Here is a 14,939-nt window from a genome sequence, read left to right as displayed (position 1 = left end):
ATGACTTTGAGGGCATGTGATTGATGCAGATATTGTGGCACCAGTGAACCAGGGTCGTCCCACAGCTGTGGGAGAGCTGTGCTTGTGAGCTGTGTCCTACCCGGGATGCTAACCAGCTGGGAAAACAACACACCAAAAGGGAGTCCCTTCGAGCTGTCCTGATGCTCTGGCTGTTTCTGGAAAAGGGAGGCTGAAATTTTCTCCAAACCATCAGTTGTACAGATTTTTGTCCTTATCTTTGAGCTTGTAGGCAGAGTTTGCTCCAAAACCTTTTGTAAATGCAGTGCCTTAGTGCCAGTTTGGGTGTGTGCAGGTTAAAAAGTGCAGCCCTTTCCTGTGCCCCATTTACCAGATGCTGCTTTGCCTTAACTGGGGTGTGTGTGACCATCTCAGACCAGTGTCCCAGCAGTACCACCAGGGTGATCCTCAAAAAGGTCTCCCCCCTCCTCCTCTTCCAGTGCTCCCATGCCAAGGAGAGAAGTTCTGCCCAAACACACAGACTGCTCTGAGCCAGGCAACACAAACACTTGACTGGAATTCCAGCTGCCTGGAATTGTGAAGGGATGGATTTGGTGCTTTTCTTTCTCTGTGCTTTTGCACGTGGCATGGAGTGGGAGAGGGGCAGCCTGGACACCCTGCCAGAACCACTCCCTCCTGGGGAGCTCTGGGAATTCCCACAGGAGCTCTGGGCTGCCGGTCCTGCCTGTCCCCTGGGAAGGGAGATCTGCAGGGACAAGGACAACCTCGTGCTTCCTCCCCCCATCTCACACACCTTCTCTGTGTGTGACATCACTATGAAAGACATGAAAGGCTTTTGCTTTGCCTGTTTATTTTTCCCTGAGCATCTTGAGCAAAGAAACTTCTCCCAGGAAGTTTTCCGGTGCATTTTCTGCTGGTTTTCTGCTTTGGTCATATTATTGATATTATATATATAAATGTATCTATAAATAAAACAACCAAAGAGTGGTGTCACTCTGGTTTAAAGTATGGGGTAGTTTCAGATGAACATAAAGTATTTAAAGCATTTCTCTGGTGACTGAGTCATGAATATTTGGGACAGGGAACCTATGTTCCCCATGTTGGGGATGTAGGATGGGCATTCTGTGGGTGTGGAGCCTAAAGAAGACATTTGTGTGTTTGACATTTACATTAATGAGCTTTCTTCTCTCCCCAGTCACGCTGAGCCTCTCTTACTTTTGAGAGCTGATAATTGAGTGATTTGTTTCACCTCAGCAGTGGCATTTTTGGAAACTTGGTTTCTGTGCCCCCAAAACTGTCTCTGTTCCCCCTCCCTGGTGCTTTCCTGCAGCTGCTCCACCTGCACTGCTGAGTGAGGGCTCCCTGCCTGCAAGGAGCTCCTGTGCCTGAGGAGGAGGTTCTGCAGTGGGGCACAGTCTCGGGGCTTAATTAGCCCCTTCCCAACAGCCCATCAGATCCTGCTTCAGGAACTGGCTGGTGAAGATGTCTGGATACTCCCTGATTGCTCCCACTGCTCCTCACCACCATCCCTGGGGATGAGGGAGATTTATACCCGCCTGAAAATAAATACAGATCACTCACTTGTCTCTGGAGGAAGATAAAATGGAAACTGTCTATTTTCTGTGATAAAGCTCTGGAAATAGTTGGGATTTAAGATAATTATCTTTATTGCTTTTTATAGCACCCTGTGAAGGCTGAAATCTAATTTGTTTTTCACTAACAGGGATCTCCTGCGGATGACTCAGAGAAATCCATTTGCTTTATTGACAAACTTGTCTGTTTGGTTGTCGGGGGGCAGTGTTCTCCTTGCAGGGAAAGGGAAATGAAGATCAGAACAACGGTGGGGTTTTAATGCAGATTCAAAGTCTGATATCTGTTGGCAAGAGGAAAAAAATAAGTTGATCTAATCAGAGTGAAGCGACTCTGCTTCATTAAAGAGGGCTGTAAATTAGCTGATGCTTCGGTGGGCATGCAGTGGCGGTGCTTGGTGTTTTGTTTAAGCAACTTCACTTGAAGCTTATTAACTAGAGCCTGCAGAGAAGCTGCTTTTCTTGGGCACCTGGATTTTGGGAAGGAGGTGGGAGGTGCAGTCGTGGCTCTTCCCCTGTGCCTGGGGCTGTGGGGAGGGATGAGTTTTGCATCATTTGAACCTGTTGCTTGCAAGTGGAGTTGTCCATTTTAAACTTCTCAGGCTCCCAGCTGTAACAAACTCCTGCAGATGTTGGACAGCCCTGGTGTGAATGAGTTGTGTGCCAGCACAGCTGGGTGTTGTGGATTGGAGGGGTTTCTGGTGCTGTTTGTGGAAAGCAGGTGATGTCTGTGCTGCCTTCTCAGCCCTTCACAGGGGGAGTGTGTCCTGCCTGAGCTGACCCTCCGGCATCCACCCCCCAGGGCTGCTCAGAAGAGGAAACAGCATTCCCTGGACAGGTTTTCTGTATCAGCCACCGCTCAAAATGACTGACTGCAGGCAGGGATGTTTGAGAGATGCTGGGACTGCAGGCTCACATAGTGGAGATGCTTTTAAATTGTTCTGTGTCTCACCCCCCAAATGTCTGATTTCTCGCTGTCACATGGGATGATGCTGCAAACCACTGAATCTCACACAGTCACAGAATGGTTTGGGGTGGAAGGGACCTCAAAGCCCAGCTCATTCCACCCCCTGCCATGGGCAGGGACACCTTCCACTAGACCAGGTTGCTCCAAGCCCCATCCAACCTCTCCTGACAGGTTTTGTCCAACAATGGACAAATCAGAAGCAATGGGGTTAACTGCATTTTTGGGGAGGAGGGACAGAGCTCCACCAGAGCAGTCTTTGCCTTGAAGCAGAAGTCTCTTCCTGTCAAGTCTCTGTTGCCCTCCACAAACAGGCAGCAGAGCAGGGGGGAGAGAACATCCCTTCCAGTAAACATGAGATGACAGATCTGGGTGGGCAGAGCAGGATTTCTGTGTGTGTCTCTGAAGACCTTCCCGGTGTTTGCTCAGCTCTTCCTTGCTTTTCTTTCAGGAATTGACTACAAGACCACTACTATCCTGCTGGATGGCAGAAGGGTCAAGCTGGAACTCTGGTGAGTGTTTGTGAGTGGGACACAGGCTGGGGGAGCAGGGGCAGGGGGCTCTGGGAGTGCTGGGGGAGCAGGGGCAGGGGGCTCTGGGAGCGCTGGGGGAGCAGGGGCAGGGGGCTCTGGGAGTGCTGGGGGAGCAGGGGCAGGGGGCTCTGGGAGTGCTGGGGGGCTGCTGGCTCGGAGAGCACGGAGCATCCCTGGGCATGGTGAGGCTCCTGCCTGTTCTCCCCAGTGAGTTCCTCTGGCAAACCAGATACCTTTCTGTCACTGGAGCAGCACAAACACCGTGTGCTCTGTACTGGAATAGTCTGATTTCTGTCTTTCTCCATCACACCTGACCATTTCTGCTGTTACTCTGCACTTTGAGCCCCCATCTACAGTTCTGTGTCTGGGTCTGGGGTTCTCAGCACAAGAAACACATGGATGTGAACAGGTCCAGAGGAGGTCATGGAGATGCTCCAAGGCTGGAGCCCCTCTGCTCTGGACAGGACAAGGGGGAATGGCTTCTCACTGCCAGAGGGCAGGGTTAAATGGGATATTGGGAAGGAATTGTTGTCTGTGAGGGTGGGCAGGCCCTGGCACAGGTTGCCCAGAGAAGCTGTGGCTGCCCCATCCCTGGAAGTGTCCAAGGCCAGGTTGGACGGGGCTTGGAGCAACCTGGGACAGTGGAAGGTGTCCTTGCCCATGGCAGGGGAATGGAATGAGATGGTCTTTAAAGTCCCTCCAACTCAAACCATTCCATGATTCTTTGTTCCTGTACAGCCCCTGATCATTGAGGGAACAGTACTATTTTGGAAGCAATACTGGATTTTCTTGAAATCCAAGGATGAGAAATACAGACAAGAGAATAGGAAAGGAGAAGACAAAAATAGGTGAAGCCCTTGGTCCCTCAGGAGCTGGATATTCTCAGTGACTAGAGCAGAAAATGAAATTAAAACAAGAGCAGTTAATAGACCTCACAGTGTCAGAGTCTGGTGAACCCCTGGAGAACAGGACTGACTGGAGGGACTGGACACTGGGATGGAGATGGGAGAACATTCCATGGGAGGGGTAACTCCTGCCTTATCTGTCAGCACTGCGGGGAGAGCTGGAGTCCTTCTGGCTGAGCTGTAGCTGAGGTTTAACCTGCTGAGGAGCTGACACAGTAGTCCTGGAGAGGAGATGAGGAGGAGGGATGGGATAGGATAGGATTAGGATAGGATAGGATATAGAATAGGATAGGATATAGGATAGGATATAGGATAAGATAGGATATAGGATAGCATTAGGGTGAGATAGGATGGGGTAGGATAGGATAGCTTTAGGATAGGATATAGGATAGGGCATAGGATAGTTTTAGGACAGGACAGGACAGGTAGTCTGCCCATATTCTGGGTTTCACATGGGTCTTGTGGGGAATGACACAGGCCCTAAAACATGGAGGTAAGTAGCCCCTTACCAGCTGTTGAGTAAAGTAACAGGAATATTAGTAACCTGTGTGAATTGTTAATTAGGAATGAACTCAGTGAGTGACTCTGGCAGCGTGGAGTTTGGTGGTTTAATTACACCCTGCTCTCTGAAGCTGCATGTCCTCATTTTTCTTACCAAGAAGAACAGAAGCAGCTCATTTATCTCCTCTAGCCTGAGTGTTTGTATGTGCCACTTGCATTCTTGGCTCTCTCTCTTGTAAGATGCCTATTTGAACATTTCAGCCCCAAGTGTGTAATAACTTACTGCTTCCCTCTTGAAACCATCTTCTTTTTATGCTGCCATTCTTGAGCTGGAGAGCAGCACAGGAGCTGAAAAGCTGATAACAATGGTTTATGATGCCTCAGTGTAATCTTTCACCATTACTTACCCACTGTTTGATTGTCAGGGGAGGAGGAGATGTAAGCACAGGCTGTTGGATTGATGTCCAGGGCCTGTAATATGCTCCCTGAAAGCTTTAAGCTTCAGATCTGAAGGAATGACTGTCCTGAACTTGAGGTCAGTGCCTTTCTCATGGAGCTGATGCAAATCTGGGGCTGAGAGGGCAAATCATCAGTCTTTCAGTGGTCATTAATGTCTTTTATTCTGGCCCAGGGAATAGATTTGGCAAACATGATACTGTGTCTCTCATTACCCTGGTGCATCTCAGTCTGTGCTGGTTAAATTGGTGTGCTGGGCTCTGGCTTTTTGTCCCAGATGTTCCCACAGGCACTGGAGTGCTGGTAATGTTGTCAAACTTAGTTACACCCTGTTAAGACGGTCAGTAAAAGTGACAGTAACTGATGAGCCCCTTATTGTCCCAGGGGGATAGAAACACTGTTCCCTAGTCCTGTTCCTTAGCTCTCCATAGGGTGGGATCGACCAGGTCTGTCAGGAATCTGGATATAAGAGAATTCCCTTTATTTTTGATTTTTAAAACTTGTTTGAAAAAGTAATTGAAGCCAGACAGTGCAAGACAGTTTCTCCTCCCTGGAGTGGTTGCATTCATGTTATGATAGGTCAGATGTTCTCCATACCAGGGGGAGCTCTGCAGACTCACTCTGAACTCCCGTGGGCTGCAGGGAACAAGACAGAAAATCCTCTGCCCAGGGGAATAAAATGACTTGCACCCTCATACATCATCAGACAGTGGTGAAGCCAAGTGGTTTGGGTTTGTACCTTCTCCACAATGACAGTGGCAACCTCTTGAGTGTCTGACTGTGTCCAAAGGTGGTGTTGTACCCCCTGATTCTTCCCCCAAAAGCCCACCTTGCAGAGCACTTTGGGTACCACGTGTGTTCTAAAGATCTGACAAAGATCAGCACTGATTTTATTCTGGTTTTTTGGGTCCAGCAGGAGATGTGCAGTGTGGGAGTCAATTCTCCACATTTCATAGCTGTAACTTTTCTGTGTTTCAGGGACACTTCAGGGCAAGGGAGATTTTGCACCATTTTCAGATCCTACTCCAGAGGAGCCCAGGTAAGTGCTGCACTCAGGGCTTTGCTTTTCCTTTGGGCCGTAAGAATCTTTCCTGCTGTAGTGAAGAGCTCTGCAGAGGAAGGCATTGATCATCAAAAGGATCTATGGAGATGCCAAGAGGCATCTTGTTGCCTGGGATTCTGTTCTTATGAAATGGTGGGAGAGAGGGGAGAGAATGACAGACTTTGCTAAACTCCTACAGAAAAGGTCTGTACAAACTATATTCAGTATTAATTTCTGGGGATGGGGTTAGAGAGGACGAGGCAATTCTCGCTCTAGATCTGCCTTAAGCTTTGATGTGGGAGCTCCTGCTTTCTGAGGTTTCCCAAATTTGTTTAAATCTGACACTGGCTTTCCCAGTGGAGCTCTTCCAGGCTGTGCTGCCTTCGAGTTAGTTCCAAAAATAGGGGTGGCTCCTACTTGAGTGTCTGAGGCAAACTTGAAACTAGAGCAGCTCAGTTGGATTGTGAAGTGTGTGTGTTCCTTAAAACTTGAGGCAGAGCCTCACAGTTTGAGTTTCTCCTTTGGGCCCTGCTCCAGAACAGTGTCAAGATCCTCAACAGCACAAAAATCCCTGTGATCCTCTGGAAAGTTTCTTTTAGTGCTTTCTCACAGTTCTGTTGTTGTCCTTGTAGTAACATGACAGTCTCTCCAGGATAAATCTCCCTGAGTTTAATGAACTACTGTATTTACCTTATTGTTTCCAGATTGGAAAACTTTGGAGCAAATTCCTCCTCTCTTCGACACCAAGAGTCAGAAGTCATCTATCAGCTTGTGGGCTGTGCTTGGTGTCCTGGCAGATTCCCAGCCTTTGGGAAACTTTGCCACTTCTATTCAAGCTCTTGCCACTCTTGGCTTTTTGCTCCTTGTAGGACCTTTGCTTTTCAAGCTGGGAAAATCCACCTTGCTCTCTTTCCCCAAGACTTCCTGCAGATTCCCTTGTGCTGTAGATGTGAGAACACCTCACCTGGGCTGTGAGGCTGAGATCTCCTCTGGTGTCCTGTTCATTCATGTTGGTGCACTTCTCTGGTGGTCTGGATGCTTTGAGGCAGCTCCTTTGAAGCAGAGGCCAATTTCCTGGTGCTTGCAGAAGTGCAGGGCAAGGAGTGTTGGAATTCTGCAGTGGGAGAGCCTGGGATCTCCCATTCACATGCTCAGTCCCGTGTCTGAATTTGTCTTTAAGCTTCTCTCTGCCCTTACACATTTCAGAAAAGTCTGGAGCTCCAATCACAGAATCACAGATCAGTTTGGGGTTTGAAGGGACCTTAAAGTTCATCCAGTCCCACCCCCTGCCACGGGCAGGGACACCTTCCACTGTCCCAGGTTGCTCCAAGCCCCGTCCAACCTGGCCTTGGACACTTCCAGGGATGAGGAGTCCACAACCTCCTAATGGAACCTGTGGGCTTGAGGCCACATCACTTCCCTCACCAGTTATAAATGACCAGAACTGGTCAGGGTGGTTTTCTGGTGACCACAAAGCTTAGCTTTGGTCAGGCTTTTTCTGAGACCTCACTGTGTCAGATTCCCAGAACAAACTGGGAATAGAAAGCCAGCAACTAATATGCCCGGAAATACCATTTGAGAGCTTTTGCCCCTGTCTGCAGCCACTGTGCAAAGAATTTCCCCCCTCACTGTAACCTGTGAGCTCCTCAGAGCAAGTGCTGGGTCTCCCCAGGGCTGTACCCACACACCAGAACCTTGTCCCTGCTGCTGCCACCGAGGGAACTGGGGCAGAGGGGGAAGGGGAAATAAGTAGTGATGAGAGTGCTTGAATTGGGTGGAGAGACAAGTCTAGGACCTGCCTGGAGCTGTGAGGTACTGGCACAGCACATCCATGGGGTTCCTGCAGCCTGATCTCCATTCCACTATCCCAGGTTGCTCCAAGCGCCCTCCAACCTGGCCTTGGACACTTCCAGGGATCCAGGGGCAGCCACAGCTTCTCTGGGCAACCTGTGCCAGGGCCTGCCCACCCTCACAGACAACAATTCCTTCCCAATATCCCATCTATAACCCTGGCCTGTGTCAGTGGAAAGCCATTCCCCCTTGTCCTGTCCCTCCATCCCTTGTCCCCAGTCCCTCTCCAGCTCTCCTGAAGCCCCTTTAGGCCCTGGAAGGGGCTCTCAGGTCTCCCTGGAGCCTTCTCTTCTCCAGGTGAACCCCCTCAGCTCTCTCAGCCTGGCTCCAGAGCAGAGGGGCTCCAGCCCTTGGAACATCTCCGTGACCTCCTGTGGACCTGCTCTAACATGTCCACATCCTTCTGATGTTAGAGGCCCCAGAGCTGGATACAGTAGTCCAAGTGGGGTCTCCAAGATGTGTTCAGGCCTGTGTGCTGTTTGCTTCCCTCTCTGCTGTCTTGGAATCATCAGGCTCCAACACTCCTGCCGTGGGAAGGCTGACGCAAATCCCGTCGGAGGCAAGAGAAACAGCTTTTCTAACCTAAAAGCCAAAAGCTCAGGAAGAACAAATCCAGCAGAGAACAGAGATGCCAGGGTGGGAAAAGCTGTGTTTGCAGTGCAGTGTGAGATTTGTACCAGAACAGCTTGGTGTAAACTGGTCATGAGCAGGTGAGAATTAGCAGAAGGTTCTTGCTGGGCAGAGGACTGAGGAGCACGAGGGGAGCTTGAAGATTCCAGAGAGGACTTTGACAGGCTAGCTGTGAGAACTGGAGGCTGGCTCAGCAAGCTGGCAGCCCTTACCAGGGTCTGAATAGCCGGTACTTAAGAGAATCCCTGGTATGAAAAGTGCTTCCAAGCCAGGGAAGGACACTGCTCTTCCCCACACACTGCTTGTTTCTTGAGCGGAGTGGTAAGAATTGAATCTTCTGAAGTAAACCCTGGAGGGGTTGCAGTGTGGAAAAACAGTCTCCAGATAGGGAGTGGACCTTCTTGGGAGTTCTCCTTTCCCCCTCAGCACAACCCTCAGGCTGAACTTCAGGCCGGTCCCTCCCCAGGGGGAGGACTTGGGTACCTCGATGCCTTCTCCGATTACGACTCCACTTGCCTGGGTCCGTGCATGGGGCTTTCATGTTCAGCAGGAACTTCTTCCTCTGGAAAACATCTGCAATAAAACAGCCTCACTGCCCTGATGAGCTGGTTCTGAACAGAGACCAGCCCCTTCCTCCAGCCAAGGCACACCAGCCATGTTTGCCCCAGGCTTTGCTGTGAGGATCACAGATCTCCTGCCTTCCTCCCTGCCCTGCCCTGCCCTGCCCACAGGTGTGGTCTCATTAGGGGCACAATGAGCTCTTGGGCTCATGGTGGAGGCTCGTGGGGGCTGCTGTGCCTGGGATCCCCCTCCTTTTCTCTGGCCTCTCCGAGGGTTGAGTTTCCACTTCATCCCTTCCCTCTTGGGGTCCCCAGGGCCAGCAAGGCCATCACTGCAGGGTCTCATTTTGGAGCATTTGTGTCTGGGATAGCAGAGCACTGGCCTCCAGGCACAGGGAGAGTGCAGGCCCTGTCATGGAGGCAGCAGAGCCAGGGAGGTAGAGATGGAAACCCAGTAGTGTTGCATGTGCAGAACGAGCTCGGGGAGTCTGGAGCTTGCTGTGCTGCAGAAGGATTTTTATGTTAATTGTCACAGCATAGGGTATGGTGAAAGGTATTTAGTGGTGCTTAAAGGTGCTGCAGAAATCTTTTTTTGCTCTTGGACTTGCTCTCCTTTTGAGCTTGGCTTCAAGGTCTCAATGTTCCCACAGCAAAGCTGGCACGCTGCTCTCTGCTGTTGGGAGCAGCTGTGGCTCTTCTGGCTGCTGTGAGCAGATGCAAACTATTCCAAGAGTCATCAGAGAGGGGAAAAAGACTTGTGGTGGTGCTTCCTGATCTAGCCAGGAAGAAGCAGTGCTAGGATCATTCCTGATGTCCTCAGATGCCAGTGATTTAAACAGTTCCTGAAAGTGTGGCTTGCCAAACTCTACCCAGACAGTGTGAAAGATGCTCCCATCTTACAGCAAAGCTGCAGCCCTAAAGCAGTGATGAATATTGTTGAGTTCTGCTTAGGCAGGTGTTTTGAGGAGCTGCTGTTTATCCTGTTAAGGGCTTCTTAGTGTGCAGGAAGGTGGTGGATTTTTGGCAGCTCAGCAGACTCAGGTGTAGGCTCTGCTTTCTTGGTTGCTGCAAATACCTCACCTGCCTTGGGTCATTCAGATGGGGTTGTCCAGCTGCTGGAGGAGTCTGCCCTGCCTGCCAAAATATTTATCAAAAGCTCAGGGATAAATAGCCCCCCAGTGTGCTGTGGTGCTGGGAAATGGCCTGGCAGCAGGATGTAACTGCCCATGAGCCAAGGCCCGAGCTGCCAGCTGGACCAAATGGAGCTCCAAAAGAGCCAGAGGGACAGAGTGTCCTGGTTCCTGTCAGCACTGGATTTCTGTTCATGGTTTGCTTCATCCTGTGGGCCAGAGAAATCCAGTCATGGGGTCTTCAGCAACAGCTTTTTTCCATCAGTGGAGAATATCAGTGAGTGACACTGCCCTGGCCACCCTGTCACCTGCCTGCACTGGGCCGAGGCCTTTGGCAGTCAGGGGAGTGCTTCCAGCAGTTCCTTGTGAGATCCAGCTCCTAAAGCATCTGGGAAGTGTTTCTGGACAAGCCTGCCTTGCACTGACAGTGAAGATGCTGATTTCCACTCACCTTTAAAAGCTTATTGCCTCTAAACCTGGTCCAGACCTGCTGCAAGCAGGCAGAGATGGTGTTTCCCCACCACCACTGTGGTTATGTGGACAGATCTTTGGGTGAGCTCCTGCTGGAAACAGCTTTGGCTTTTGGCAGAGTCGGTGTCCACATGTGCTGCTGGATACAATGGCTGGTGATCTCTCTGTGCTCCTTGCTCACTCATGTGGAAATTTGTCACTGCTGTGCTGAGGGTTGTGCCAGTCCCAGTAGTGTGGAACAAAACCAGAATGGGAATGAACTCTGAAAATCAACTGTGAAAAGCCCCTGAGGTGGATCTGAGGATGAGTCCACTCCTCTTCCAACTCACACAGAAGCTGTAGGCAGGTCGAGGAGGGAAGGAAGGAAGGCTGTTGTGAGGGGTGCAGGGTACCCTTGATCTGAGAAGGTGAGTGTGGAGCTTTTCACTGCGTGCTGTGGGAACCTGGGGGACGTAACGCTCACAAAAGGGCTCTGTGAAGCTAAAAATGGAGAGCCATGGAGATAATACAGTGTTGACAGCCATCTAGGCACTTAGAGAGCAAATTAAGCTGCAAATGGGAAACTGTTCATTTGTCGAGTGGAGGAAATTAAAATTCTGTGCACGTTATTCCAAAGCAGACTTTAAAAAAACCTGACAGATCTTACTTGGAACTGTCTGCAGGGATGGAGCCAGCTCTCTCTGTGTGCATGGCTGAGTGCTGTTCTCTCTGGGGGAGAGATGGTAATGACAGAGTGGGTTTGGGATGTGTGCTCTGGAAACGCGGTGTCTGGAGCGTGCCAGCACCACTTGGAAGCAGCACAAGGTTATCTGGCAGCACCAGGAGCTGGCCAGAGGTTTAGAGGTCTGTGTCCTCCCTCTGCTGAGCTGCAGCACAGCTGGGTTGGGCAGGATGGGGACAGAGCACAGGGCACAGGCAGCTTGGCCTCGGTGTCTTCTGAGCTTTCCTGGACAGCCTTCCCTCTCAACGTGTGTGCTGGAGCTCTGGAGTGGCCTGGAGGCCCAGCTGGCAAACAGGACGTCATCTCTTGCTTTTAGAAATCGTGGGCTTGACCTTCCACCCTGCTGAGAACGTGGGGCTGCATTTTTGCTGATGTTTTAGCCTTATTCCTATTTAAAGAAGAGGCAGGCAGGAGCTGCCAGGAAGCTTAAAAGCTCCCTCCTCCTAAAGCATATTCCTGGCAGGAGCAGTCGGCACAAACGAGGTCTTGGGTCTGTTTCTCTTGGCTAAAGGAACTTGTCAACCCAGAGATGAAGGAAGTAGACTTTATTTATCCTGCTGGCCATTTGTCTTGGAAGGGGGTCATCAGACTCTTTGCTTCGTTGTTTCCTGCCTCTCATTCATTCTCAACGTGCGGCCTTGGAAGATGGAAACCAAAACAAAGAGAGGAAAAATTAGAAAGAAAGCTCTTTTTTTTTTTTCAACATGCACTTAAAATGTGATGTAGCCTGCTAGTAAGTACTTCTAGATGGGGTTCTTGAAAAGCAGTGTCTTTGGGGTTGTGGGATTTTTTTTAATTATGGAAAATTGTTACTTCCTTCTTATTTTTGCTCTCTAATTGTAGAAGAAACCAACCCTCTTCTCACCAAAACAAAAACAACCTTCAGTTCTTTCTGAGTATGAAGTTTCTGGGCTGCTCTAGAAATGGCACTGCAGAAAAATTATGGACTCTGTGCATGAGCTCCAGGCTTTCTTTGGAGGACACTGAGGATGCTTCTCCCATCCCACAGATACTTCTGCCACTATGAAAGTGGCAGGTCCCTCAGAACAACCTCACACCCAGACTTGGAAGGGCTCACTCTTCGTGCTGGGTTATCAAACATGAAAGCCAACCCACCACACCTGACTTGCCTTTTGTGCTCTTCTGTTTTTGTACATTTGAGCCTCTGTGCAGGAGGTGCAGATGTGGAGGTGTGGGTGGGGCAGCGAGGGCAGAAACAGCAAGTTTTGCCCGGAGAGCAACCACCCTGGGGTGGAAGCACCATGCAGTGAGGTTGGGGGTAAAGCTGAAGAATCAGAATTTTCCAGAATGAGGAATCTGAATTGTTCTAAAATTACGAAATTTTAGTCAGGCTTTGAGAGCTGCATATTCTGAAAGAGCTGAGAGAAAGGCAGACAAGGTCGAGGCGCAGGCGGTGCACTGGGGGAAGGCTGCTGCTCCTGTGGGGGAACAGTGCCAGCTGCAGATGTGACTTCACTGGGAGGACTCAGGTGCCTTTGTGGTTCAGGTGCCAGTTTATCGTTCCTGTGTGCTCCACATGTCATGTGGCTGATTATTTTTTCCTAAATTTGAGGTGTATCAGGTACATGACTTCTGTACAGGCTGCCCCTCACGGGCTTTGGCAGCAGCAGGGATTGTAAAGCTGGATTTTGGGAGGAGTGGATAGCTGGTGTTTCCCATCTGTGTAGCACATCTTCCATTTCAGGGAATGAAGGAGCAACTCCACAGGTGGGTGAGGGTGCTCTGGTGGTCCCTGACTCATACCAGGACAGATGGTGGGCAGTTTGTCAGCTCCCTCCTTCCCTGTGCTGAATCCAGGCACCTCCTAGGGGGGACCAGGCTGCCAGCTGGGCCCTTCCTTTGCCAATTGGAGCTTGTGCTGGGGCCTCACCGGAGGGGCAGCTGTTCCTGAGGATGCCCCTGATTCAGGGAGGACTGGTTTGCTGAGCTTGCCGCTCAGTAATCTGGTTTGGTTTGCCCTTAGCTTGGTCTTGCTGCTGCAGGGTTCCCTTTCATCCAGTGCTGCCTTCCCAGCTGGATTGTCTCCTCTCTCAGCACAGGATCATCTGCTTCTCCCTAGTTCCCATTTCAGGGCATCTTCAACTGCAGTTCTGCCAAGTCAGCGTGGAGTGCCTGTTGTCACTTGCAATGTCCTTGATTGCAAAGAAGAGAGTGACAAGAAGTCAGAAAAATAACAGGGGGGCTGGAGAAATGCTGCTGCTGAGGACAATTCCCTAAATGCTGTGCTGGCCCAGCCGGTACCGAGCACTGCCCCGTGTGCCTGCAGGGCCAGCACAGCTACTGCCCTCGTGCCTGTCCTCAGCAATGCTCTGAGTCGAGCAGAGCTCCTTGGTAGGAGATGCCGTGGACCTGAGCGGTGGCCACCAGTCTGGCCATGCTCCTGGGTCCTGCTAACCAGGCTCAGGATGAGGTGGAGACTCCAAGGAGCTGCTCCTGCCTTGGATTGTGCCGGTCCTGGGCCAGCCCCGCTGTGCTGCACCTCCAGAGGTGACTGGGAAGCGAGTCATGGATCTGGGTGGTGTTCAGGGACAGTGGAGGTGGGCCTGAGGATGCTGTAGGTACCTCTTGCCAGCAGAAAGGGCTGTTCTGTGTTGAGGGCAGTGGGAAACACCTTCAGCAAAGCCCAGGGGGATCCCAGTCCTGAGAGCTCAGTCCTGCAGAGATGCTGTGGGGCTTACTGGCACCATTCAGCTTCTTCCTTGTCAGCACAGGGCTGACAGTGAGACTGTTCTTTAGAGGGAAAACACACTGAAGAGGGGTATGCTTGATTAACTCTGTCCTGCCCTGCTGCCTCTCTACCACTGACTGCAGCTCCTCCGTGTAAGGGGAAAGAAAAAGCCTGTTGCTGCCTCAGTGAGCTTGTATCAAATTTGTGACAGGAGAGGGGTGTGTTTTGCTCCCCCAGATACACAGTCACCAAGGCAGTTCCTGCTCCTGTGCAGAGACTGCAGCTTTGGAAATGATTTGGAAGATGCCAAAGCCAAAACAGGAGTAAAAACCTCCCTAATGACCTGGGAGTGCATTAGCACAGTTCTGTTGTCTCAATTTTTGCCCTATCAGCACACAAATGGTGCAGCTGGAGCAACATTCTGTCCTTTGGCCTCTTGGTTTCTGCACTTGGAGATGGTCTTTTCAGGTATGTCCCCCCCTTTTCATGTTGCCTACTATGAAACCTCCTGATTGCTTCTGATTTTCTTCCACCAGGGAATTCTCTTGGTGTACGACATCACTAATCGCTGGTCCTTCGATGGGATAGACCGATGGATAAAGGAAATAGATGAGGTAAGGGAATGGAAGAACATGTGCAGGGATCTACAGCAGAAATCTGGGGAGGTATCACCCGAGGTGTCACCTCTGATATGGGGACAGGAATGGCTCTGCTATGGAGGGGACACAATAGCAGTGCAGTACCGAGCAAAGTGATAAGTGCCTGCCCTCCACCTCTGTGTAAATCTGGAGTAGTAGGAAAGGGCTTGGGAATGGTCAAGAAAGGTAGGAAAGTTCCCTCTAAAATCACAGAACCACAGAATGTGCTGAGCTGGAAGGGACCCACAAGGATCATCCAGTCCAACCCCTGGCCCTGCAC

General features: G+C 50.7%; 1 protein-coding gene and 1 long non-coding RNA gene across 2 annotated transcripts in view; one reads left to right on the top strand and one right to left on the bottom strand.

Moving 5' to 3' along the window:
- Window positions 1–543, bottom strand: part of LOC114060265 — a 19,540-nt gene extending 18,997 nt beyond the window's left edge. Inside the window, exon 1 of the long non-coding RNA XR_003571857.1 lies at window positions 533–543. This is a non-coding gene — a long non-coding RNA (uncharacterized LOC114060265). The remainder of the gene's footprint in view (window positions 1–532) is intronic.
- The window catches only part of RAB40C (RAB40C, member RAS oncogene family), a 36,887-nt gene that overhangs the window by 16,180 nt on the left and 5,768 nt on the right, over window positions 1–14,939 (top strand). Inside the window, exons 2-4 of the mRNA XM_027889631.1 lie at window positions 2,984–3,044; window positions 5,906–5,966; window positions 14,558–14,635. Coding sequence (XP_027745432.1) covers window positions 2,984–3,044; window positions 5,906–5,966; window positions 14,558–14,635 — 200 coding nt within the window. The remainder of the gene's footprint in view (window positions 1–2,983; window positions 3,045–5,905; window positions 5,967–14,557; window positions 14,636–14,939) is intronic.

Source organism: Empidonax traillii, unplaced genomic scaffold, assembly GCF_003031625.1.
Source record: "Empidonax traillii isolate 1590-97213 ecotype Southwest subspecies unplaced genomic scaffold, ASM303162v1 scaffold267:size678996, whole genome shotgun sequence".
In the NCBI taxonomy this organism is placed as follows: Eukaryota; Metazoa; Chordata; class Aves; order Passeriformes; family Tyrannidae; genus Empidonax; species Empidonax traillii.
The sequence above is the reverse complement of the archived record's forward strand: the minus strand, read 5'-3'. Positions and strand labels throughout refer to the sequence as shown.